At 38.7% G+C, this 27,405-nt stretch overlaps 1 protein-coding gene across 2 annotated transcripts in view; it reads left to right on the top strand.

Moving 5' to 3' along the window:
• The window catches only part of LOC149087808 (cell adhesion molecule Dscam1-like), a 190,262-nt gene extending 166,045 nt beyond the window's left edge, over window positions 1–24,217 (top strand). The window contains exons 25-34 of one of the 2 annotated variants that reach the window (XM_089231720.1): window positions 2,695–2,715; window positions 3,836–3,934; window positions 4,111–4,296; window positions 5,214–5,507; window positions 6,601–6,756; window positions 12,670–12,885; window positions 14,117–14,282; window positions 20,967–21,019; window positions 21,772–21,961; window positions 23,581–24,217. In XM_089231720.1, coding sequence (XP_089087846.1) covers window positions 2,695–2,715; window positions 3,836–3,934; window positions 4,111–4,296; window positions 5,214–5,507; window positions 6,601–6,756; window positions 12,670–12,885; window positions 14,117–14,282; window positions 20,967–21,019; window positions 21,772–21,961; window positions 23,581–23,701 — 1,502 coding nt within the window. In that variant the 3' untranslated portion in view covers window positions 23,702–24,217. Of the gene's footprint in view, window positions 1–2,694; window positions 2,716–3,835; window positions 3,935–4,110; window positions 4,297–5,213; window positions 5,508–6,600; window positions 6,757–12,669; window positions 12,891–14,116; window positions 14,283–20,966; window positions 21,020–21,771; window positions 21,962–23,580 lie in introns of those variants that run through there. The other variant, XM_089231721.1, reaches the window with a different exon arrangement.
• The last annotated feature ends 3,188 nt before the right edge of the window (window positions 24,218–27,405 follow it).

The raw sequence follows: 27,405 nt of genomic DNA, 5'->3' as shown, positions 1-27,405 counted from the left end.
CCAGTACATTTTTTTTAAAATTATATATAACCCTTTATATATAAAATATTTCCGCTAATACAAAACAATATCAATATACTGTTAACAGTTTTCAGGGGGTTAAAACATCTTCTACCCCATCAGATTACACTTACTTTCAAAAATAAATCTCGTCGATTGCAAACATTCCCAATATCTACAATATTAAACAAATCAGTTTCACAAAGTGATTAACACAACATAAGTTTACCCCCTATACTGGGTGTAGATCCTAAGGGTCAGATCTTTGATGTAATGCCTTCTCTGTAGTGAATTTATAGTGTAAAAGATCGCAAACAATGATGTTTGCCCCGAGATCCCGTGCTAGAGCCCTACCCTTGTAGGGTTCATGGTGCTCACTTTAACCATAGAGGATACATGCTTATAGTATGGTTTCCACTGAAAGAGGCATTTTCCGGAAGATGAACAAGGAATCCAAACTTGTGCTGGGAGATTCGACTAAAGTAAGGAAAGTAAATTGGAAAAATCTTGATAAAGAGAGAAAACATCCTTAACAAAAAAAACAAAAACCAAAAATATAGAAGAAACCAGCTTTTGAAGGGATAGGTGGCACTTCTTGCTAGTCCAAGAAATGATGCGTATTGAGACGAATTGATCATTGAATAGCGAAATGTTGAATAGCATTTCAACATCGGAAAGTCTTGCATTTACCTGCACTTATTGATCCACTCACGCTTTCCCTTCAAAATTATTTCGATGTGTAAAAATTTGCGAGAGTGAAAACAGCGTCATAATAAATCTATCATAAGAAATGCCGCCCTGTAATCCTGCCGCCCTAAGCGGCCACCTCGTCACCTCATGCCTGGCGCCGGCCCTGTCAGTCTCTTATTCGCGGGATGTCACCGGGAATTGACATTCCGACTTTCCATTTCCTATAACATAAATTTTCTTTCTTTACCAGGGCATCTATTCTGTTCATTATTTCAGAGATGTTTCTCCCCCTCACATTTGAATATTATGCTATTGTAAATTGTCGGATATAATGGTAAAGTAGAAACTTTGTTGTCCTGTTACTTGATTTGCGAATATCGATGCCACAATTTAACGCATTCAGTTTTATAAAAAACTAGCTATAATACCCGGCGCTGCCCGGGTTTTCTTCAATGAGGCTGTTTGGATCCCGTGATATCTCCCTTTTTCTTTGAAGGACACGCAAACCGTGTCTAAGTTAACCAATATGGCGACTTCATGAAATAAACAAATCTATATTTAAAGAAACATAGAAACGAATGTATATATTTTTTCCTTTTTTTTAAGGGGTGCTAGGTATTTCGATCCCCCCCCCCCTGAACTTTAAGTTATCCATCTGCCTGTTTCAGCTTTCAAAAATGCTTAATTAAAGCTGTGGAATTTTTTCGATGTACTTTTTACGGGCCCATAATTAATTTCAAAACATCCTAAACTATGAATTTATGCAGTTGAATATTAAAAGACAATACGGAGACATTAATTTTCATGCTTGAGAAGATATAAATAAAAAGTTCAAATCAATGTTATGGCATGAATATCCAACTCAATAGTAGGTCCGGCTAATTACTTCATATTTAATCTCCCGGGCTTCGTATATCTCTAATCGAACTCAATATTTCAGAAATCTAGAATTCAATGCAATTTTTAAAATTATTGATGCGACAGAAAACTCAACAAAATTTCAGCATTTCTACAGTAAAATCGGCAATTTTAACGCTGATTTCTATGAGGATCACCCTTTTCTTGACCCTCAAAGCGATACTGATGATGATTATGACGTCTATTCAAAACCCTCGTTACTGGCAGGATTGAAAATGTATCAAACCATTATAAAGGCATAAACTATTATACATATACATATACTAACAGGATTAAAAAAGTGACAAACCGTTGTAAAGGCATATACACGTCCGAAACGCATTGCTAGGGAACCACGGTAACCAAAGTAAACGTTCGGAAAGTGTTGAGGCCCAAAAACCATTGTTGCTCTACGTTTTTTTTTGCCCATTTGGGGCATTTGCCCTGCTCTGTCGAAATTTTAAAGTAGCCTATCGTTCAAGTCGGGTCCCATTTGGTATATATGCAAAATTTGGCGATGATCGATCTAAAATTGTAGATTTGTATAGAGAACATACACACACACAGAAAATCAATTTTATATATATAGAAGATAGAAGATAGATAGATAGATTTTGGGGGGGGGGGGGCGTGCTAAATCAGTGAGTTGACTATTACTATTTTGAAGTCATGCAAAGATTTGTTAATCTTTAATTTTCAAAATATTTCGTTAAAATCGTAGCTAAAATAGAAATTTCGGAAGTAATAACATTTCTATAGTCTTTTCCCAATAGTAGGCTATTTTTTTTTTATAATATTGACTTTTTCCTTACATTTTTTTCCTTCTTTTTCCAGTCACCTTGTTGGGCAATTTGCCTGTTGTGGCAAATTCTGGTTTTTGTATTTGTGCTAATGTAATGCATGAAATTCTATGAAGGTTCTTTTACTTGGAATCTGAGAAAATTTTAATTTGTTTTTAATTCTTTTACTTGATGACATGATATTTTAAAGAAACATGAAAGAGATTTTCTCTTTATATAACTAATATTTTGTTCAGTCTAGTGTCTGTATTTTAAATATTTAATCTTCTTTTGAAGTAACATTTTTTTTTACCTTCGTTGCACGCAGCAAGACATTCTGATGGTAAAGGTAGGTGGTTACTAATTGTTTTCTTCTACGGTTGTTAACTGAACTAAATGTTTTTACTATACATGACGGGAATCTGAGGGAAGCTGTTAGGGAAATGGACGGGGTACGGGGGTCCTCCTGAAGCATCTCGGGTTCACCTTTTGCCTACCTTCAAGCCAGAGGTCTTCGACCTTTTTCTAGTCGTGAGCACTGTTTGTACCCATCACCAAAAGTAGAGCACCCTTACGGCAAGTTTATGCATTATATCAGGATGATTTCGATTCTTGCACAATCCTTGATCAATTCGCATAAGGCGTTTAGTTAAGACTTTGATCAAGTGCTCGCGAGTACGAAATTGGACATGAGCAACGGATTCAAGATGCCTGCTTTAAACCCTTGAGGCCCCTCCCCCCCCCCTTATACGAATTATTTTCATGCAATGATTTTCTATAACTTCGAAGAATCGAGGTTCCCTTCGAAAAAAGCACGAGAACTGCAGAATTTTTTAAAAAATATCGGTTATCTGATTTTTATCCTTATCTCGATAAGTGTAGAGCAGTGTTTCTCATAGTGTGGGCAATATTGCCCCCTGGGGACGATGGAATGGTCTGGTGGCAGTAAAAGCTGCGGGTAGGATAGTAATAGATAATATAGGATCCTATAGGTTGTATAAGGTGGGGTACGATGAGAAAAAAAAAATTCTGAAGAAGAGGACGACGGAACAAAAAGATTGGGAACCTCTGATGTAGAGCATGGGAAATCACATGTTAACTTTTTATTCTCATGAGGGAGCTGCGTGATGAATATTTCTAATGCTTAGTGTAATGTACTTTTGAGAACTCTGGCATAGAGTGAATTTTCGCGACATTAATTAATCTGATGGTATATATTTTGGAGGTGGGGGGGGGGGGGGTTGGAGCGGTGGTTGTGCATGTCTGAAATGAAATCGATGTTTGTCCACGAATGTATAGGCCTATAGGTATCGTGGATCACGATTTACTGAGTCTCCTGTTGTGTAACAGAATGAATGTGGCGACATCGATGAAAATAATCAGACGCAGGATGAATCTGAAATAAATTTATCTTTGCGTCTCGATTCCTGATCACGAAAATGAATGCAGATCTTTTTGTTTGTTTTCAGTTCTTCCGGCGCCAGTTTCTGTGACGGTTCTGGGAGCAACTTCATCTACTGTACAAATCACGTGGGCTACCGATCCTAGAAATCGAATGAAAACGAACGGCAAGTATCAGTAGAGTTCCTCTCCTTATATATCAACTGTATACATTAATTAATTACGGGCCCAAGTGAGATAAGATATTCAGAATCCGATCGTTATTTTTTTTAAATAGTTTTAGTTTATTTTGCTTAAGAGGGAAAAGTTCCATTGTGATAATATGTATATTTGTATCTTTCAGCGTACGTTATTCGTTGGAAACGCGAGTATGGTCAATGGGAAGAGATCAAAGTACCTTCCAAAGTCAATTCTCATACTTTGGAAGACCTCCAGTGTGGCACCAAGTACCACGTGTACGTCGCGGCTTACGGCAAGAACGGAGAAGGTGAACCGAGTGAAATCATCACCGCAAAGACGGACGGAAGTGGTGAGAATTTCAGTTCAAATACAATGCACGCCGTTTAATGTGATCACATCGGAATTTGGGAGTTTCTGATAACTATATCCAAAAACTCCCGGCTGTGCACCAAATGACCATATTTCCAGTTTGGTCAACGGGACAGCTCCGTTTATCTTTCCACATAACAGGTTCTAAAATGGTAAATCGAACTTTTTTCCGTTTCAGTTGTTCTGAAACAAGATTTTTCCCCCCTTAAGCTAAAAATCCCCCTTTTTAATTCAGAAAATGTGAGGGTTTCAAATGGAATTTTCAAATATGCATTACGAATTATATACATTATACGTTACTTTTTATCATGTGACAGTTCGTTCCATAAATTTCCTTGAGAATGTCTTCCTTCCAAGGAACTGTGAGTATGGTCAACCTGACCATGAACTAAAGAAAGTGTTTTACCTTACACATGCCTCCGCTATAGTGAAGAATTTTCAAAACGGAAGGGTTACTTTTTTGAATTATAGTTGTTAATTACGGTCCGATTAGAACAATGTGAACTGAATACGGAAAATCTTGTCAGGCAATTTTTGTCTTGCATATTCGTAACGATAACTTCAATAAAGAGAAAAAATGAGTTCAACATCAACTTCAAAATATGCAAAAAGAAAAACCATTCAAGGAAAAAAAAATTCTCACATACATCGATAATTATAAACGAAATTTTTCCCACGTTTATGGTATTGGTGCGTTCCGTGTTCAGCGAAAGTAATAACAATTCCCGAATGATACATTATCCCTGATTCTATTAAGCGGCGTCTACTGTACTTTTATAATTCAGTTACAGTATCGAAACTCAATCGGCAGTAGTTGATTGCGAAGGCCAAATTTGATTGATTATGCAACAACCAACGATTCTTTTCCAAATACGTTTTCTTTTACCCTTTTTTCAGCACCAGTCGCACCATCAAAGGACAATTTCATACTAACAAACTCGACTTTTCTGCTGGTCAACTTGAAGTCATGGAATGACGGCGGTTGCCCAATGAAGTCATTCGTCGTCCGTTATAAGAGACTGCATACCAGTGAGTGGAGGATGGCCGCAAGTGGAATGCAGCAGAAGGACAGGATGGTCCTCATCAAAGACCTTGCACCCGGTACATGGTACAGCGTTCGAGTGACCGCTCACAACGTGGCTGGATCCACCGTTGCCGAACACGAAATCGCCACGCTCACCATGGATGGGGGTAATGAAACTAATATCTAAAATAATTCACTTGCCTTTCATTATTAACTTCATTTATGACACATTAGAATAATACGGGAAAATTCGCTTTTTATTATTTTAATCTTTCAGCAAAATACGGTACATATAGAGATGACCTATGTTTATCACTGTGGGCTGGTTTCGTGAGTCTACGCGAGATTCAACCGAGCTTTAAAAAATATTCTTCAACCAGGGAAGCCCAATGATCGTATGCTACGTTTCTGTTAAAGCAAAGGTTCTTAACCAGGGCTCCAACCAACCAACTAATCACCAATCAGAGCCCACAAGAGTCTACGATCTTAGGATACGTGGACTTCATCGTAATGGTACAAAGGATCTATGAGACTCGAAAGGTTTCTAAATCAAAGGTTTCATTTCCTTCTCATCATTCCTTTCAGGATCATTCCCTTTTCTAAATCAAAGGTTTTTAAAGTACGGGTCTACCTTTTGATGGACTTCAGAGGGGAGTGCTTTGCAGCACTCCAACTGCGGTCATGTTCGCCTTAGCCATACAACAATTGACTACCGATCGAGTTGGGTCGAAAATTAAAGCGTCATCTATCGGTGGTCACCTCAGGTTTCAGTAGGGGAAAAGAACTTGTTAATGTGCTCTTCCTCAGGGTCGAGCCAGCGCACCGGACTTCAACCAGCATCTTACCACTGCATCACTCGGGCCTCTAGAAAACAACTGACATCATTGGCTTTACATTGCTATATACGAAAAACATTTTGTAAAAGGGCCCTTCATTTGTAAAATTCAATCCGTGGAATTAAGGGTCCGTGGAGCCCACGGGCGACCTTCAGGAGGTTTTAAGGGTCCGTAGCAATTTTTTAATCGGAACGAAATTAGTTCATTGTTTTTAAATTTATATATACTCAATATTATTTTGTAAAGGGATACATGTCCTTCATTTTATTGGTATAGGAGGTCCGTGAACTTCATCGTATTGCCACAAAGGCTCCGTAGAAAAGATTAGTACAGTAACTCCTGTTCTAAAACAAATCAGAACAGGATCCAAATGCTTATTTGGCTGACGAAAAACATGATCGTAACGTATTCGTTTTGATTGCAGGTACGGTCGCACCGATCCTGGTGCTAGAGAGCCGCGAATCGATCAATATTTGGGAAGACGTGAATATAATAGTTCCGGTGGTCGCGGCCATCATCGCCTTGAGCGTGGTCATCGGAGTCGCGGTCTGCGTCTGCGTAAAGAAGAGACACGGTGGAGGTAACGTGTAAAACGGTTTTGCATTTCTCTTCATTTCAAACACACACACACACCCAAAGACACAAAATATCGATCAATAGTTACTAAAATATGCATACAAAAAATGGAAATAAAAGTAAAAAGGGGTAATAATAGAGGAAGAAAGTCGAAGAACGCATCACCACAAAGAGCTGTTAGAGAAGAGAGTCTTCTCCCGCGGCATTGATTAATGGGCCTCTCGCGAAACCGAAAGTCAATACCAATATCTCGAGCACATTCTGCGATCTTACAAATGAATCAATAGCAGCTCTAAAGGAAATAAGAAAAGAATGTGGAGAGCAAAAATAAAAGGAATCCCGGGATTTTTACTGTCGATGGCAATGAGTACGTATAAGGTATATATATACATAGTACTGGAAATATTCCAGATTTCAATTTCGGCTTTTATGTGAGAGGGAGGAAAGTATTTTTCCTTCTTTATAAACTTCACGTACAAAGTTCTTACCCCCTTTTGAATGAGCTCATATACTGCTCGTGCCCATGGAAAGTTCGAGTGCGGAATAAAATAGAATAAAAAGAGCTCTCTTTTCCCACGAGGCCGGAGAACTTTTTCCCGGAGACGTCGTTTATCAATAGACGCGTCAACATCTTAGGCGCGAGATTCCAAAAATAGAGAACTATTTCTGAAATTTTGATCGGGAGCTTCTCCATTGTATGTCAAGTTCGTTCTTCTTCGGGGTCATTGAGAATTCAGACGCGATGTCGCTTACGTACTTCATTTACACAGATTTTTCTCTACGGTGTTTTTGAAATATCAATTTTTATTTCGAAAAGACAGCGGGATTGCATGTAGCTGGAAAAACTTTCGTGGCTTTAGTCAATTGTGAGGTTGTAGAACGCCGTGGGTTTAGGTTGATTCTCAAGGTTTTCCGCAACACTACATGTTTATTTTAAAAAATTAGAACGTCCTGGAAAATTACGAGAACAGTTCATGAATAACTCACGTTTGAGAATCGACCGGAATTTATAGTATGTCTGTAATTTGCATTACGTCTCCTGAGCGACTCTTCTTGAATACATCGGTTGCAAATAAATTATCATAAAGGGGAAAATGAATATGTTCTAACACGTCAAGTTATATTTTCCGTCTTTGTTCCAAACAATTACAACATCTGACTTGAAACAGATTATTGCAAAGTTATTTTCATGCAAATTCGCATCAACTTGATCGAATAAGTGTTTTATATCTTTATTTCCCAGTTCTGAATGTAAATAAACCTAGAGTAGTTCAATCTTCCTATGACGGGTAGAAAAACGAGAGATTTCTGTGAACACACAATTACCTGTGCATTTTCTTTGAAGAGTATGAGGAAACGCGTGATGATATCGTACGAATACATTTTAAGGTGGTTAATCTTTGACCATGGATTTTATCAAGACATAATAAGTTGATAAGTCTTCGACACAGATCTGGATTGGATATCAAACGTGAATCTCCCATCGACGCTATTATACAGTATAACCGATAGGAGCTGAAGTTGAAAACTTCTATGAAGATGGCAATTTCATTTGTTTTTTGGCCATGTCCAAGAAGCTATATCGATGCTGTAGCAGTTCACTTAGGCAAAATCTTGATGGCAAATGAGATTATCATTTACATAGAGGTTTGAACTTATGGAATCAAAAGGTCGAGAGTATACCTTCAACATCCATCCGGAGAAGTTTCCTGATTCATTGGTTTCCATTTTTTTTTTTTTTTTTTTGCAGCAGGTGAAGCATAGGCAGTCTGGGGGGTCACGGTCATTATTGCTGGGGGAGGGCACGATGATGATAATGGCAATTCATCCATACATATATGCATTAGATCAGTCGACCCCACCTTTGGTGCTGGACATAAAGACAGAGGAGATACGAGGGGGCGTGGGGGTATTGCCCCTCCCCCGTATTTCCACCCATGACGTGAAGACTTTATATGAAGATAGCAAACTCAGATTGGATGAAGAATCCGGTAACGTCCATCAAACAGCCTCGATACTTCGATGATTTCGTGATATCTGATGACTGTCCCTGATGCTGATCTTACCGAGAAATTGTGGAGTTGAGCTGAAAAAATAGCTGATCAATTGCGAATCACCTGCTATCGACTCTACAATAGCAACGATGAATTTTATGATGGTGATCCAATCTAGATCTGTGCCAAAGACTTATCCCAATGTCTTTATGCTTGAAATACATAGTCAAAGCTAGGGCTGGTCCAATCCCAGGAACCACCTCGCCATGGTGACTAAAATATTGGTACTAGCACCTGAAAATGTCTTTGGGTAGTTACTAAATTGCAGGCTGAGAGCAACGCAAAATGTTTGTAATTTATAGCGGATTATCTGTAAACATGAAAGAAGGTCACTATTCTCTGAAAAATTCAAAAGAAGCATTATTTTGGACTTTTTCCTTCCGGTAAAAACTTTTTCGCGCCAAAAAACTTTTTTCTGGCACCTAGATTTGTTTTGTGATTTGTACAGCTCTGGTAAAAGCCAAATATGGGAACCATACAATAAGCACGCGTTTTCTCATACTGTCCAAGCACATACAAACTTTATTTTGCTTTTCCATAAATGTCCCGTTTTTTTATCCGTAATAAGAATAAGGTTTACAAATACAAATACAACGCCACAACCGGGAAAATGCCCAACGAGGTGGCTGAGAAAAACATGCCCATAACAAATATGGATGTCATATATTTCAAAAAATACAGCAACTCAATTAAAAACTAAAATTATAAACAATATATACACATGATAAAATATTATACAATGCCCATAAAGAATACTTGTAAAAGCAGTCGATTGGCGGTGTACTAAAAGTTCATGGTCCATCCCATCCATCCAATTGAAAATTTTGAACACTTCGATCATATCTCCTCGACACCTGCGTTCGTCCAATGTAAACATATTCAAAAAATGAAGTCTCTCTTCATAACTCAAACCCCGTGTACCAATAAGGACGCGCCTAGCTCTTCTCTGCACCCCTTCAACCAAGTCTATGTCCCTCTGTAGGTATGGTCTCCAAAACCTTACAGCATACTCCAGTCCAGGACGAATTGAGCCTCGAAAAAGCGGAAGAATGACTTTAGGAGAACGCGAAGAGACCTTTTTGAAAATGAGACCAAGCATTCTATTTGCTTTTTTGACAACCGCTGAACAATGTTCAGAAAATCTAAGCCGCTCGTCAATGAGAATTCCCAAATCGGTGACCCTAGTTGCATTCGGGATAGTGACACCATTCAAGTCGTAAGAGAACCGTTTGTTGTTCGAATCAAAATGAGCGACCATGCACTTATCAACGCTAAACGTCATGCTCCATTCATTTTCCCATGCTGCAATCCTGTTTAAGTTGGTCTGGAGCAACTCCCTATCGCTTTGATTCCCGATTGCCCCCAATAGCTTTACATCATCTGCGAATTTGCTAGTTATCCCATCGATAACCTGATCGAGTTTATCGATAAAAAGTGAAAAAAGTATAGAGCCAAGGACACTTTCTTGAGGAACTCCACTTGTGACACCTGTCCAACCAGAGAATTCCCCGTTCACCATAACTCGTTGAGACCTATCTGTTAACCACGATTCTATCCAATTCAGAAAGTTGCCCCCTATTCTAATCTCGTGTAAACACTTCAAAAGTTTACCATGTTGGACCCGATCGAATGCCTTTTGGAAATCAAGGTAAACAACGTCTACATTTTCGCTCTTACCCAAAGCCTTAGTCACGTGATCATAAAAGCAAAGGAGGTTAGTTACACATGACTTCCCCTTCCTGAACCCATGCTGATTATCCGACAATACATTATTCTCGTGTATCCACTTCACAAACTGCCTTTTGATGATAATTTCCAAAATTTTCGAGAGGGAACTCGTCAAACTCACTGGGCGATAATTGGACACAGCTTCTCTACTACCCATCTTGAATATCGGAACAACATTAGCAAGTTTCCAATCCCTTGGGCCAATACCCTCAGCAACACTACTCCTGTATATACTACTGTAAACACTACTCTGTGCGACTGGCCCCAACAATTCATTAGCACATTCCCTGAGGACCCTGGGATAGATATCATCTGGTCCTGATGCTTTGCTTGCACATACATTTCTTAGAAGGTTTAGGACCTCCAAGCCTTCTACTTGAATATCGTTGAGGATTTTATTACCCCAATCAACACCCGTATATTGAATATCATTATCTCCATTAAAAACCGACGCGAAAAGTCATTGAAAGCACTACACATGTCTACATTGCTCTCTAACCCAGACCCTCCTATCGAGAGGGAACCAACTGTACCCTTACATCCATTATTGGCGTATCGAAAAATGATTTTGGGTCAGAGTCAATGTTATCTGCCAACCTAGATTCAACTTCTTTTTTACTATCCCTTATCGCTTTCTTCAACACTCTTCTTTTATCAATAAACAATGATAGGTCACCTCGTCCATTTTTATACTCTCTGAATGCTCTTTTCTTTTCAAGATAAAGGTTACGCACGCTATCCGTGAACCATAGAATGTGCGATGTACAAACACGCTTTTTTCGAACAAGGGGTATGACGTCGTGTAAAACAGAGGACATTTTCGTACTAAATTCTTCCCATTGACTTACCACCGTACTGATTCCAACCTGTCTTTGAAAACTTCCGCTAAACTTCCTCTCAAAACATCAAAGTTATTTCTCCGAAAACAAGGAACCAGTCTTTTGTTATCAACCTTACCCGAGGAAAAGTTACAGTGAAATCTGACGATACGATGATCACTGGAAGAAAACTCTTCCCCCACCGAAACATGTTCAACAAGATCCTCAGAACAAGTAAGAACTACATCCAAAATAGCAGGACCCCTAGTGGCTTCTGATACATGCTGATACAAAAAAATTTCGAGCACCAACTTAAGAAAGTCTCTTTCATACCGATTTCCAGATGAAAGGTTCTCCCAATCAATACCTGGATAATTGAAATCCCCAAGTATGAGAACCCTCTTTCGCTTACACATGTAGAAAATTTCATCATGAAATTTGGCGATGTAGTTTGAATCCCTATTCCGTGGATTGTAACAAACCACAACAATAATTTTATGATGTCTTTTGCTTTCAAGCTCAACCCATATAGTTTCAATATCACTTCTCTTCACATTACACTCTCTAGCCTTCAAACAGGATTTCACGTATATAAACACTCCACCCCCTTTCCTATCCGATCTATTTCTTAAAAAAGTATCGTATCCTGAGATGTGTAAGAAAGATTCATCCCCATCGTTTGCCTAAGATTCAGTAATGGCTATAAGATCCAGGCCCTCTACAATCATCATAGTTTCTAAAAAATCTTTATCACCCAAGCTCCTATTAATTACCCAAGCTAGGCATTAATTAGCACACATTTTAATTTACATACATAACCAGAAAAGACATACAGCACTTATTTGATCGATTGGATGTAAATTTGCATTTAAATATTCATGTTTTAAACCGTTTCAATTCAGATGTTTTTAAACAACTCTCGAGATATTCTAATTAAAAAAAAAGAAAAGGGGATTTTGCATTTTAGGGAGTAATTAATCTATTTTATACAATTTTTCCCACCAATATGTTCAACAACCTCTTACAAAATGCAAATTACAGCCATACTATAAATTTCAGTTTTTAACTTCAACTTTCATGAACTGCATTCGTAAATTTCTGGGGCGTTCTAATTTGTTTTTAAACAAACGTGTAGTGTCGGACATCTTAAGAAATATTTAAATAAGTAAAATAAAACTATGTTTTGTATGATTTTTATCGAGGCACTTTTCACAATAACGCATCTTCAATTTTCGATCATAAAATCACACATTCATAAAATTGATAGTTTGACTGTGATATTCGGATCGACATGTTATAATAGACTTATTATCACAGAGGATTACTACGAGCGCCGTGGCGGCAACTCGAATACGACGCCACTGATGCAGAATCAAGCCCCAAAGAAATCGGTGGACGGAAGCAATCCGCCAACCATAAGAGAGACATCGATGTATCAAACTTGCGGTCCGAAGGGTTCCTTGTCTACGGTCCCTGCCGGGACTGGTGGTGGTGGAGGACAGGAACAAACACTGCAAGGAGATCAAGGACATTGTGAGGCATAGTACCGTTTTGTTCACTTTCCATGCTTTTACCTACTGGAAAAATTTAATTATTTTTTCTAATTAACAGTTTTTCCTTATTTTTTATTCGATTATTTTATTTAAATTTCATAAAAAAAGTGCTTAATTTTGTCTGAAAGAACATTCTTCTGATTTTCATCGACAGAAAACCGTGAATGAACAACAACGAATTTCTGACTCGAACGGATGTATTTTTTTCCGCTGAGCAATCGGTAATCAATTCAAGTGTAATCTCCGGTGCGCGCGATAGTGGCTATATTCATCTTCTGAAAACGGCACCCATTGGGAGTCGAAACGCTTTTGAAATTTCTGGTTTTTCGTTTTATTTGCTTTTTTACGTTGTGAGAATGAATGGTTATTCAATGCGAGAAGATTGAGAGACTTGAATTATTTTCCTTCCTGGTTTAGTATTTCTGGTGTAAATCTCGGAAGTATAGGTGCCACAAAGTTTCATTAACCCATTCTGATATAGATTTTTTATACTAACCACTCACAACAATTCTGGTCCTAGAGTTATTAACTCAAAAACCGCTGATGTTTATCGTTACAAAATAAATTCGCAAGCTTACGAGTATCTGAGCCTTTCTCTTCATAAAATAGTTTTAATTTGTGTACGTGGGATGGTAGGTTGATAGAGAGATGGTAGGTATGCTCTACGGAGTAGGTTGATTGGTTTTGAGGTTGCTGTCCTGGCGTTATGGCCAATATTGAAAATCACTTACATTTATACCCAACTGAACTGCAAGAAAGTACAAGTACACACAGCCGATTTTCACATTTCTTTTTTCACCATAAGTAAGTCACCTTGCTTCTTGCACATGCCTAAGTATGATGATGCTTGAGATGTCCTGTACTCTAAAAGAAAAAAATTACAGAAGAAAAAACGATAAAGCATCAGTTCCATTTTAGTGCGTGCATGTGTAATACCTTCATACCAACCTCAATATCTATCCATCTCAGTATATGCCAAGGTAGAGAGAATACTCTCAGGTCTTGTAAACTCTATTAATAAACATTTGGTTTATTGTATTAGTCTTGGAATGAATATTTGCTCTAACCGGTTTAACTGAAGAAGCAAATACCATATGAAATGCAAAAATGTGCTAAGCACACTCACTTGATTGAAAATCTTCTTTTGTTTTGAATTAAAACTATTTTCATCGTTTTCTGTTGCTCTTGTTTTTCTTCTATTTTGCGAACAGATTACGAGGACGACATTGCCCCCTATGCTACTTTCCGACTTCCAGGATGTGAATCAGACACCGAGAGCTCGCAGGGAACTGTCAGAGAACTGCAGACGTTCAGCCAGCAATATAGTTGCCGCCGGTCTTACCCATCAGCGGCAATCGAGCAACAGCAGGCTAACGAGTGAGTAAAACTCTAGCCTCAGGGTAACACTTCACTACTTATCGTCATTCAACTGCTAACGATAAAATTTGTGGTACAATGGAACCTACCATAACGGACACTCCTCTTTAACGGATATAAATTTTCGGTCCTATATGTGTCCGTTATCAAGAGGTTCGCTGTAATACTAAAGAACATTTTAAGTTAGTGTGAAAACAAAGGAAGAATGAAATGTGCTCAAACATCAAGGTTGATCTGATCGAATGCAAAAGGATGGGAGAATTCCTGACGATGCAATATGTATACTATTCAGAATTAGCCACATTGGGTCTGAAAGCATAGGTCTTATTGATTCGCAAGTCTGCCTATTTTAAAGAAATTCTTTGGGCTGTTATTTCTAAATGTTTATCTCAGCGTCAGCAGCTGAGCTCCGTCTTTTCAACTGCTTTCTCTGGATGGGAGATGAAACAAACAGTCACAGACGACAAATATTGGCGAGAATATTGCAGGTTCACGGGGACACATGGAGGTGTTCATCGGCATGAAAAACGTGAAATCAGACATGACCCCAGCTGTCAGCCAGGGATGGAACAAATCTATTACTCGAAACACTCGGATAATGAAGAAATTTTGATCAGGGAAGCATATATTTTTGGGCTTCATACCCTACTCGGGCATATAAATAAATTAGAGGTAAATCCAATGATAATACAGTAGAACCACGATTTAACGCCAAAATGTATTTCACAGAATTCTGGCGTTATATCGAGTTACGGTTTAACATGTTTCATGCCTAGAAATGAAATATTTTCTAACTCAAAATTTCTGGCGAAAAGCGGGTTCGGGGCTATGTGTTTACTAGTATTTTATCATATCTACAAAGATATTATTTAAAAAAAAAGAGGAAGGAAAAGAAGGGGGGTGGGGCAAAAATCCATGTAAATTGTAAAGATGTTGCTCCATCGGGGAATTATGTCGGGAGGTGGTTATCTGCTGCATGAATCTGTAGAAAATTTACTGGGATACAATAAATTGCTCTCCTGGTTTCTTCTCCAGGGTGGTGAGAGCGTGGCTGGGCTGGCTGCTTGGGGGGCAGGGGCTGGTTTCTTGGCTCCGTTCTGGATTTGGTAGGCTCTCAAGTTGGGAATGCGGTGGGATGGAGAGAGGTGAGAGACGACTGTGGACTGCGGAACTGGGGGAGAGTTGGTGCTGAATCCCCCACTTCATCTCGCCCATCTTTTTGGGTAAAAAGGCAGTAAGTCAGGTGATGATAGGCCCGGACTATTATCTTTCTTTGTTGTTGTATTTACTAGCATTCTTCAGGAATGCGACATTTTTTATTCGGGCATCCGTTATTTCAAGTTACATGCCCGACTGGGCATGTCAATTCTCTGAGATTTGTCTAGCTCTGATGTCAGAATATCCTCATTTAAAACACTTCAATTTAACAATTTTTATGACAACACGATGAAGTTGCAGTTTCTTGCAGCTGCCTGTTGACGGTAAATCTGTTCAAATGACCAAGGACCGCTGCTGATCGATTTCTTTCGATATTAAAGATGGCAATGCTGCAGTTATACAAATACAAATACAACGCCACAACAGGCAAAATGCCCAACGAGGTGGCTGATAAAAAGATGCCCATAAAAATATGGATGTCATATGTTTCAAAAATACAGCAACCCAATTAAAAATGCAATTAACACAAATTCACAAACAATATATACACATGATAAAATATTATACAATGCCCATAAAGAATACTTATGGTTGTCTTATTCTAAGAATGGATAGCTTCTCGATTTACCCCAACATGTTTATCGTATTTCTTTTTAAACGTGTCAATTGTGTTACAATTTACTACCTCCGGGGGTAAGCTATTCCATTTATTAACAACCCTATTGGAGAAAAATTCCCTGCGACACCATAACCTTGCATTGTCCCTCACCAATCGATACTGGTGTCCCCTTGTAAAAGCAGTCGATTGGCGGTGTACTAAAAGTTCATGGTCCATCCTATCCATCCCATTGAAAATTTTGAACACTTCGATCATATCTTCCCGACACCTGCGTTCATCCAATGTAAACATATTCAAAAAATGAAGTCTTTCTTCATAACTCAAGCCCTGTGTGCCAATAAGGACACGCGTAGCTCTTCTCTGCACCCCTTCAACCAAGTCTATGTCCCTCTGTAGGTATGGTCTCCAAAACCTTACAGCATACCCCATTCCAGGACGAACTAAGCCTCGAAAAAGCGGAAGAATGACTTTAGGAGAACGCGAAGAGACCTTTTTGAAAATGAGACCAAGCATTCTATTCGCTTTTTTGACAACCGCTGAACAATGTTCAGAAAACTTAAGTCGCTCGTCAATGAGAATTCCCAAATCGGTGACTCTAGTTGCATCCGGGATAGTGACACCATTCAACTCGTAAGAGAACCGTGGGTTGTTCGAACCAAAATGAGCGACCATGCACTTATCTACGCTAAACGTCATGCTCCATTCATTTGCCCATGCTGCAATCTTGTTTAAGTTGGTCTGGAGCAACTCCCTATCGCTTTCATTTCCGATTACCCCCATTAGCTTCACATCATCTGCGAATTTGCTAGTAATTCCATCGATACCCTGATCGAGTTTGTCGATAAAAAGTGAAAAAAGTATGGGGCCAAGGACACTTCCCTGAGGAACTCCACTTGTGACGTCTATCCAACCAGAGAATTCCCCGTTCACCATAACTCGTTGCGACCTATCTCTTAACCACGATTCTATCCAATTCAGCAAGTTGCCCCCTATTCCAATCTCGTGTAAACGCTTCAATAGTTTACCATGTTGGATCCGATCGAATGCCTTCTGGACATTTTTGCTCTTACCCAAAGCCTTAGTCACGTAATCATAGAAGCAAAGGAGGTTAGTTACACATGACTTCCCCTTCCTGAACCCATGCTGATTATCCGACAATACATTATTCTCGTCTATCCACTTCACAAACTGCCTTTTGATGATAATTTCCAAAATTTTCGAGAGGGAACTCATCAAACTCACTGGGCGATAATTGGACACAGCTTCTCTACTAGCCATCTTGAATATCGGAACAACATTAGCGAGTTTCCAATCCCTTGGTCCAATACCCTCAGCAACACTACTCCTGTATATACTACTGTAAACACTACTCTGTGCGACTGGCCCCAACAATTCATTAGCACATTCCCTGAGGACCCTGGGATAGATATCATCTGGTCCTGGTGCTTTGCTTGCACATACATTTCTTAGAAGATTTAGGACCTCCACGTCTTCCACTTGAATATCGTTGAGCGTTTTATTACCCCATGCAACACCCGTATATCGAATATCATTATCTCCACTAAAAACCGACGCGAAAAAGTCATTGAAAGCACTACACATGCCTACATTGCTCTCTACTTTTGAGCCTCCTATCGAGAGGGGGCCAACTGTCCCCTTACATCCATTATTGACGTATCGAAAAAATGATTTTGGGTCAGAGCCAATGTTATCTGCCAACCTAGATTCAACTTGCTTTTTACTATCCCTTATCGCTTTCTTCAACAGTCTTCTTTTATCAGTAAACAATGATAGGTCACCTCGTCCACTTTTATACTCTCTGAATGCTCTTTTCTTTTCAAGATAAAGGTTCCGCACGCTATCCGTGAACCATAGAGGGTGTGATGTACAAACACGCTTTTTTCGAACAAAGGGTATGACGTCGTGCAAAACAGAGGATAGCTTCGTACTAAATTCTTCCCATTGACTTATCACCCCTACTGATTCCAACCGGTCTTTGAAAACTTCCGCTAACCTTCTTCGCAAAACATCAAAGTTAGTTCTCCGAAAACAAGGAACCAGTCTTTTTTTATCAACCTTACCCGAGGAAAAGTTACAGTGAAATCTGACGATACGATGATCCCTGGAAGAAAACTCTTCCCCCACCGAAACATGTTCAACTAGATCCTCAGAACTAGTAAGAACTAAATCCAAAATAGCAGTACCCCTAGTGGCTTCTGATACATGCTGATACAAAAAATTTTCGAGCACCAACTTAAGAAAGTCTCTTTCATACTGATTTCCAGATGAAAGGTTCTCCCAATCAATACCCGGGTAATTGAAATCCCCTAGTATGAGAACCCTCTTTCGCTTACACATGTAGGAAATTTCATCATGCATTTTGGCGATGTAGTTTTGATCCCTATTCGGTGGATTGTAACAAACCCCAACAATAAGCTTATGACGTCTTTTGTTCTCAAGTTCAACCCATATGGTTTCAATATCACTTCTCTGCACGTTACACTCTCTAGCCTTCAAACATGATTTCACGTATATCAACACTCCACCCCCTTTCCTATCAGATCTATTTCTCAAAAAAGTATCGTATCCTGAGATGTGTAAGAAAGATTCATCCCCATCGTTTGCCCAAGATTCTGTAATGGCTATAAGATCCAGGCCCTCCACAACTATCATAGTTTCTAAAAAATCTGTCTTGTTACCCAAGCTCCTGGCATTTATTAACACACATTTTAATTTGCCCGGTGGTTTAGTGTCAATCGAGAAGCCATCCAAGTCAGAGGTGGGTAATTCCCCGTCAGTACTGTTGTGATTATCGTTAACTAACCCGCATTCCCGACTACGTGGTCTGGGAGTAAAAAAACCTGACCTAAGACTATCGTAAACCTCCAAGTCCCCTCTCTTATTTAGATGGATCCCATCCGAACGAAGCCACCTATCGGTAAATGCGGGAAGCTCCAAGAACGTGACCCCAAGTGAGGAGCAAATGTCCTTCAGGCCTATATTGAATTGGTGGATCCTACTCCTATATCCCCTACTACCCCTTGGCAGCACTGGAATCACTGCCACATCTGAACCCCCCTCCCTAGCGGATAATAGTAAATCCCGGTATTCTGACAGAGACTCACTAATATTCGCTCCTACCTGATTTGTTCCCACCCACAGAATCACCCGCAAGGGCAACTTTCGGCGATGAAAAACGTCTCGAACGTTGCCAATCTTCCCCCCAGGAAGACAACAGCGCTCGAAACCCCGGAAATCCCTACACACTCGGTTCCCAAGTTCCCTAACCATAGAATCGCCGATGATTAAACCCCTATCACTATCCCCCTCTACCTCATCCACGACAACCCATTCGCCCTCTAAAATGTCGTTGTTCGTGGAGATTGCTTCTTCATCAACAGGTGGCTCGACGACCAGAGGGTCCGTTATAACCGGGCCCTCTAGCACCCTAACTTTTTCCCGTAAAGCTTCGACCTCGAGTTCCAGCCTTTTTCTATCCAAGCACCCTTTACAATTGAAACTATCAGCTACTATACTCCTAGACCAGGGAAACCTCCCGTCGCAAGCTCTACACAACACTGGTCGAGGTCGAGGCATACTAACACTATTGCTAAAGCTAGATAATAATAATAATACTTAACAATAGGAAAATGAGAAACGTTAACTGGAAATTAAAATAATGTAAAATACATTACTATGCAAAATATACGTAAGAGACTATACGAAAAAATTACGTAAAGTAGAATGCTCAGCACTAAATCACGAAGAATAAAATAAATATGTATATAAAGAATACAACACCCTCTAAAAAAAGTATTAAGCTACGAAGTACAATTTATACTTATTAGAATTAGCTAACTATCTCAAAACACTAACACTACAACAATAGGCCCAAATGGAAGGAAAACAAAGTTATTGAGAATACCAGGGAAAAAGTATACACTGTTTGCTAACACTAACGTCCAAAAACCTACGAACTTATATCAAAGAAGCGAGCGAACCTGGCGAAAAAACAACGAAAATGAAATGCGAACGAGAAAAATAAATATAAGTCGATCGAAAATACACAACGAAAATTTAAAAAAAAATGAGAGCAATATAATAAAAAAAACCACTTATCTCACAATCCAACGTGCGCTAAAACAAAAAGAAAATCACCGCAGAATATGACCCAAAAATAAACAACACGCTAAGTAAAACTCACGAGAACGAAGAAAAACACAAAGAAAGACACAAAATGTCTCAAATGTCACAAATGTCAAAAAAAAAAGTTGGAAGCGAAAACTAGATGATTAACTAAATTTACTGCTTCTCTCTAAACATGTAAAATGCATAGTTTCCAAAACGTTTTTCTCCATCGCCCCCATCTTCACAATTTTTTTGTTGTCATCGACCCTCTCCCACTTAAGCCAACCCATAGGATCCATACTAAACCTATATAGCTTCTACCGCCCTCCAGGAAAATTCCATCATCCCCAGGGGGTGACATTGCCAACTTTGGGAAACACTGGTGTAATATAGCGTGCATGTATCAATCCCTCCCCATTATTTGTTTAATGATTTTGTTTTTAACGTGTAAATTTGACGAATTATTATTATTATTATTTTACTCGTCCTTTATACTGTAGTTCTGGTATTATTTATGTCTGTAGTGGTTCTCCATCTCTGTAATTGGACTCAGCCTGTTGAGGTGAGTTAATAAATAAATATACAGGGGGGGGGGGGAACTCTACGATCAAAGTTTTTACAAAATATGTTTTCTCACAACTTTTTCCATTCATTACAGAGATGATGATTCGATCATTTTATTTTTTCTGAACATCACGTATGTTTATTCTAGCTCTTGCTGTGTTTGCATCAAGCATTTTTGTTATTTTCCTGATTGTTTTTTACCTCTTGATTTGCAGCCTGCAAGAGCAGCGTGTCTTAAGTCAAGACATAAACCCATATCAAAAAATTGGTAAGTTCAAATTCTTCGATCGTCCAATCATATCACCAAAAAACATAAATAAGAGATTAAAATTTATTTGAGCGATGGTAACAACTTAGGCCGGGTTCGCACTGGACCGATACGATAAGCGATATCACCGTTGAATCGCTTATCGTATCGGTCCAGTATGAAGTCCGCTTTACATTTTTAGTTGCCTTATCACCAATTTTGTAATAATCAGCGATGGAATAACACAATGATATAAAATCATTTCTAGTGACTATTGAAGACACTTTGTAGATACTCAATACAACTGACTCCAAAGATGAGACTCACGGTTGTAACCTAACAACTTAGTTTTGTTTAACTAAGTTGTTAACAACTGTTTTCTAGTTTTACGTAGTAACACGTACATATTAGCAACGCAACACCAGAAAAAAATCACTATCAGGGTATATAAAAACCAAAAGGAAAAAAAAATTGCTAGGTTGCTACAAAGCTTCGGGATGGTCAGGAGAGAGGAAAAGAAACAGTGAACTTGTTTGAATTCATTGCACTAGCGTTTGGACGCAATATTTCGTCCTTTGATCGTAAAGTGGTTAAAAATAACTATAGAGAAAAATAAATTTTAGAGATGTGTATATTCACTAACCATGTGTGTAATTCCATGAAAATGCTTCCATAAAAAACATGGAATATTATATATATATTCTCTCATATCTGATAAAATGTGTACATTTGTGTAAATCGAAATCTTTATTATCATTTTTACGCACGCACAGTCGAATGTCCGAACTATGACAACAACTTTCCATCTTCCGATCCGTCCTTGGCTGTATATAGTCATTCGAAAGTGCAGCACCTTTACTCAGCAGATCAACAAATGAGTGCCGAAGAGGCGCAAGAGAAGAGGAGGCAACAGAGAGAAGCCTACAAGAGGTGGATATGCCTCATAGAGCCTTACTGGACAGGGTAATGTCCTCACACGATTGCAGTTTTTAAGTATCTGATATTATTAGACCATTGTAGATTGAAGTTTACGCTCAACGTTTCCCCAACTTCAGCGGTTAACATCATTAAGAGGATTTTTCCCGGTTTGTGATCTCGACTAATATTTCTTTATTGGCTCAGCTTGAATGGAACTGTCCTGTTATTATTGGTCACTATGCACTAAATGAAGAATTCACTGTCCGGCGGCGAGAGCCCTCTAATATTTCGTCTGACATTCTCTTGATCTTACAGAGGGCATAATCGAATGCATAGGAAAGCGATCATCCCTCTTGCTCTCCTCCTTTTAGTGCAAAAATTGTATTATTGGCATAGGCGGGATAACATAGGTAATATCCCCCCTCCCCCCGCCAATTGGGAAACCTGAATCCGCATATGACAGAGAGACGATAGAAATACACAAACATTTAAACTGCTTCATATTATTTAGTCGGGTTCGGATCCTGGAATGGAGAAGCACTACCTGCATCCTATACGTTTGAAGACCAAGAGATATTACGAAATCAGCCGGTAAGGTAATTTCATCCCAACAGATCAATAGAAGCGTAGGCGACAAACAGTCGAGTCCATCAGCCAACCACATTCAGCGAACAGTGACCAATCACAACAGGGCAGTTCGATTTTTGTAAAAATTTTGTATGTTTTTTAGACGCAAAATAAAGTGTTCCAGACTCTGCCACGAAGCTGGGCTGGAAGAGATCTCGGCAACGGGATAAGTCCAGTGGCAAAGTTCTGGCGTTCATTCATTCATTCAGGGCAGTTCGAAGCTGAACCAGGGCACAAATACGGGCTGAGACTTCAATCAGTTTGTAAGCAGAATATGTGGACGTTTGTACGCAAACCCTGCAAAATTATTCTGGTCTCACACTTTAAGATCCGGAAACACCTCTTAATGATGCGACAAATGAAGTTGAGGGAACGTTCAGAGCAAACTCCAATCTACGATGACCTACAGAACCCGAAAGAAAACGTTACAGATTGCCGTTTATACGGCGATTTCAACAGCTGCCTGATGCGAAGACGAATTTAGGAAAGAAAAATCTAACTAAATATATCTAACTAACTCTGGGGAAATCAAATCCACGTCCTCTTACATGGTGGGAATGCATGCTAAATAGCTCTATGCTGTAGAAGCAATGAACTTCTTTCCTTAGAGCTTATATGCACTGAATGCGGGGCCGTATATGAACAGTCGGACATAGCTCACAGCTCACATGCACTGCCTTTTTGCCACCAGATGAAAACTTATCTCAAGAGGATGTCACCTTCCACGTCTTCGAACCCATGCATTCTCACGTAAGAACTTGGCTACTTCTACAGCGTAGTGGTCCAGCACACTCACCCGGAAAATGCGTGGGTTCGATTCGCCATAGAGGCAGTTGAATTTTTTTTCCCGCGTTCATCTTCGCATCAGCCTGTTGTTAGAATTTTGGTATGAATAGTGGAGAGTAACATCCCACACATCTTCAAATTTTCCGTTTCATTGCATTTGAGTACAATAGTTATAGTAGTATGTATATAGCGGTGTTTCATACCTTGATTTTTTTTTTGCGTGCTGAAGTATGTGTCCATGTTAATTTCAGGGAAGTAATGGAGACGGAGATAGATACGGATTGTGAGAAATGTGATACGGCGGAGAGCATGATACTCAAAGAACAAATACTCGAAGCCGAATGTGACTGGAAAAGGAACGAGTGCTATTGACTTTGACATCTTCTTACTTTTTCGTTATGGTTCCTTATCGGATGAAGAAAAATAATTGATTCGGGAGAAACGAAATTTATACTGGGCTCTCTCTTTCCGGGTGAACTTATTGGACTATCGAATATGTCCGAAAATGGTGTGCTTTGGAGACAGACAACGAGCTCTATCCTTGTTTCCGTGACGTCATTATGAATGATGATCGACCCGCAAACACACAGACACGCGTCTCTTTTTCAGCTGGATGGTTAACAAGTTCCAAAAAGAAAAGTCTTCCCGTTCGATGTTACTTGGACAGAAATCACACCGCATCTAATCAACAAGGAAATGTTATCGTTAAAATCAAATGAACAAAATCTATGGCACCGTGAGGAAAAATTATTTTCAAACGAAACTATATATCTTAGCAAATAATTTCAAATGATGATTTTGTACTTCTCTTTGACACCGTGTAATATATATATTATCACTTTTTTTCTTGAGTTGAAAATTTCTCTCTCATAACCAATTGATTTTGAGTGGCCACTCAATGTGTGTACACTCAAATTAGTATATTTCAGTTAATTCAAGTGTTTTTTTCATACATTACATTACGAATTCAACCCTTTAATTGGCGAGCATCGAAATATCCAGAGAAGAGTTATATATTAAGAAAATATCTCAGTACTTTTTGAATGCTAATACGTGAGAAAAAAAAATTATTGTCATTATGTAAAAAATATGGGATATTGCATTTCAGGAAACACGCTGTATTTATACGATTAGCATACATTTGAATAGTAAAAATGTCATTTATTGTTTGTCAACTTACTTTTCTACCGTTGTTGAAGAATACACACACGGCAATATGTCCCTTTCACACATAAGGAACTTCCCTCTAAATTCTAGAGGGGTTAAAAAATCATTCTTGCTTGGCTTGTCAAGAAACAGGGAGACATATGTACCTTTGACACACACGCACACATTCTGCTGCATAATTATAGAGACTTTATAAATAACACATAAGTAAAAATTTAATATTTAGGTACCTATATATAATTTCTATGAAGTTCCTGTACTTTCAAAAAAGCATCAATGCAACCATTGAGCTCGTAAAATATACAATGCCTTCAACTGAAAAAAATAAGAAACTTATGTTGATTTTGAGAGCAACTCAGCCAAATAAAGGGAGAGATAAGTAGAAATTTCAAAAATGAAAGTTATTTTCCAATCTTGGATTCCTAATAATGCAACATTGTATATTAGTAGATTACATGCACTATAATTTGATCGTTATATTATGAAATATTTATCACATGTGTAATGCAAAATTATACGTAGTCGTTCTCTCCAATGGACACCTTAAGATTTCACTATACGATATTCAATTATCGATTCATGCTTAAACACCTCACGACGCATACGGTGGACATGGAAATAAATTGGCATATACAGATCATAGGAGGAGATAGGCATAAAAGGTTGGGGGGGGGTATGATGATGATGCTAATCAATGCACATTCATTAGATCAGTCGACTCCGTCATTGACGTTGGGGCCCTTCCCCTCCTCCGATATATCCACCCACTGTTCAGATTCCTTTACAGCTGCATATTGTAGTCTTATGTATATTGAAAGTTTTATTAACGCACAAAATGCACTCAACGATTTTAAATGATAAAGTTGGTTACGAAATATTTCGATACATAGAGGGCACCTTTCTATGCAAAGAAAACGAAAACAGACTGAAAGAGAGAATAATAAATCTATTTCGCATTAGACCATGAAACTTTCATGTGATATTTTTTTATATTTTCCCATTACAAATTTTTCTTTTAAAGGCCGTAAACTTCATTGCTCAACCATGGAACGTAGGTGTTGATCATGATGTTTTGAGCATGCAGAGTGATGCTTCTATTTCACTCGATGCTGCAAGAGTTCTCCGTTTCATAACATTCTAGAGGTATGTTCATAATCGAAAAAAGTGTGAATTTTTGTCCTGAAAACATGGGGAGCCATGAAGTATGAACTATGTAAACTCAACCCCATTGCTGAATTTTGATGGAAGCGATTCACCGATAAGAGAGGTAGCGCTATGTTATGCGCATTCCACACTGGTGCTGTACTACGAGCAATGCAGCCTGCATTCAGGTTTTCTAACCCGTCCGCTTCGATTCGCATGCTGCATGGATTGCAGTATCACGCCAGTGTGCACCCTGCTTTACATAGAATCAAGACACGGTTTGAACCACGGAAATGATCACTGTCATGAAAGATGTTTAAATGACTACCAGCAGTGATCTCTTCGAACAAATGAGATTAAAATTGGTTTTGAAGTGATGTGGTACTGACGTAACCCGTTGCTCACGAGTACCATGGTGCACTCTGAAGCCCCCAGAGTGCTCGACTCTCGTGTCTGATTTCGTGCTCGCGAGCACTTAATCAACGTTCAAAGTAAACGGCTTGTACAGATTGCTTTGAAGGATTTAAATCATCCTGATTTCACTCATTATTTGGTATGTCAAACTTGTTGTAAGAGTGCTCTTCTCTCTCTTTTGATAGTGAGTCCAAGCAGTGATCGCGACTAGGAAAAGGTTGAATACCTCTGATCTATGGAATAATTTTTTAACCATTTTCAACTGTGGAAAAACTTGCATCCTCTCCGAGAATAGCATGTACTATGAATTTTCTGGCTGTAGGCAGAGCCGTCTTGATGAATGAAACCACACAGTCATAGCCCAAGGGTCCTAAAATGTGCAAAATAGGAAGGCAGGTAGGAGTTTCCTGAACACCACTTTCTCCGAATACCCATTATGTTGTTACTTGTTAAGACGGCCTCGACTGTACGTTACGGCTGTGGAATGTCAAAATATTCCATGCTCACCCCCCCCCCCCCGTTTTTGATCCGGTCCTGATATAAACATCTATCTCGACAAATATTAATCTTTCTACTAAAGATTTAACCTAACTGTTGTTGTTTTAGATGGTGCTCTGCTGCCATAAGCATTTATAATCCCAATGAGGTGCTAAAAATACATATGTGTTCGGTGCTCATTGTGTAATATATTTACGTGTTATGAAAAAAGTTTGTTACATTTTAATCTTTAAATCAAAACAAAGGTGCTGTGAGTAATTAACCGGAGAAAAATGTGTGCCAAATCATGAATTATGATGACATATTTTGGTGCCAGTTAAATATAATTTATCGAAATTTTGCCGTTACTGAATCAGTTTTAATGTTGTTCGACGTATGGAGTTTATGGATGATTAATGGAGATATCTATATATATATATACGAAATATGTTCTTAAAAATGTGAATTTTTCTGTGATAAATTACCGGAAGAACTTGTTAACTTGGTGTTGTCATTCATTCCACAATGAGAAGGATTCAAAGTGTGCATATAGAAAGGTGTGTTTGTTTCAATGTTATACAAGCCAACGGACACGAGAGACAGGAAAGTTTTTACTCATAATGAAAATGACTGTGATCTCTGATATCGGACATTGATATTGTACATAGACGTACGTACACGTACGCTTCGTTGCATCGTTCGATGCGCCATTGTGTAATAAAATGCAAATGAAAAAAAAAATTATTTGTTTCGTATCAAAACGTGAATTAAAAAAAAATGAATCGACACTGTATATAAAAATTTGAAAACAACGTTACTACGTGATTAAATATCCCGTTTTGTCTATGCTGTTGTTGTCATTTGTTTTTGTTTCT

Source organism: Pholcus phalangioides, unplaced genomic scaffold (assembly GCF_987345545.1).
Source record: "Pholcus phalangioides strain wild (caught in Gottingen) unplaced genomic scaffold, Ppha-v1.0 ptg000004l_1, whole genome shotgun sequence".
Taxonomy (NCBI): domain Eukaryota; kingdom Metazoa; phylum Arthropoda; class Arachnida; order Araneae; family Pholcidae; genus Pholcus; species Pholcus phalangioides.
The sequence above is the reverse complement of the archived record's forward strand: the minus strand, read 5'-3'. Positions and strand labels throughout refer to the sequence as shown.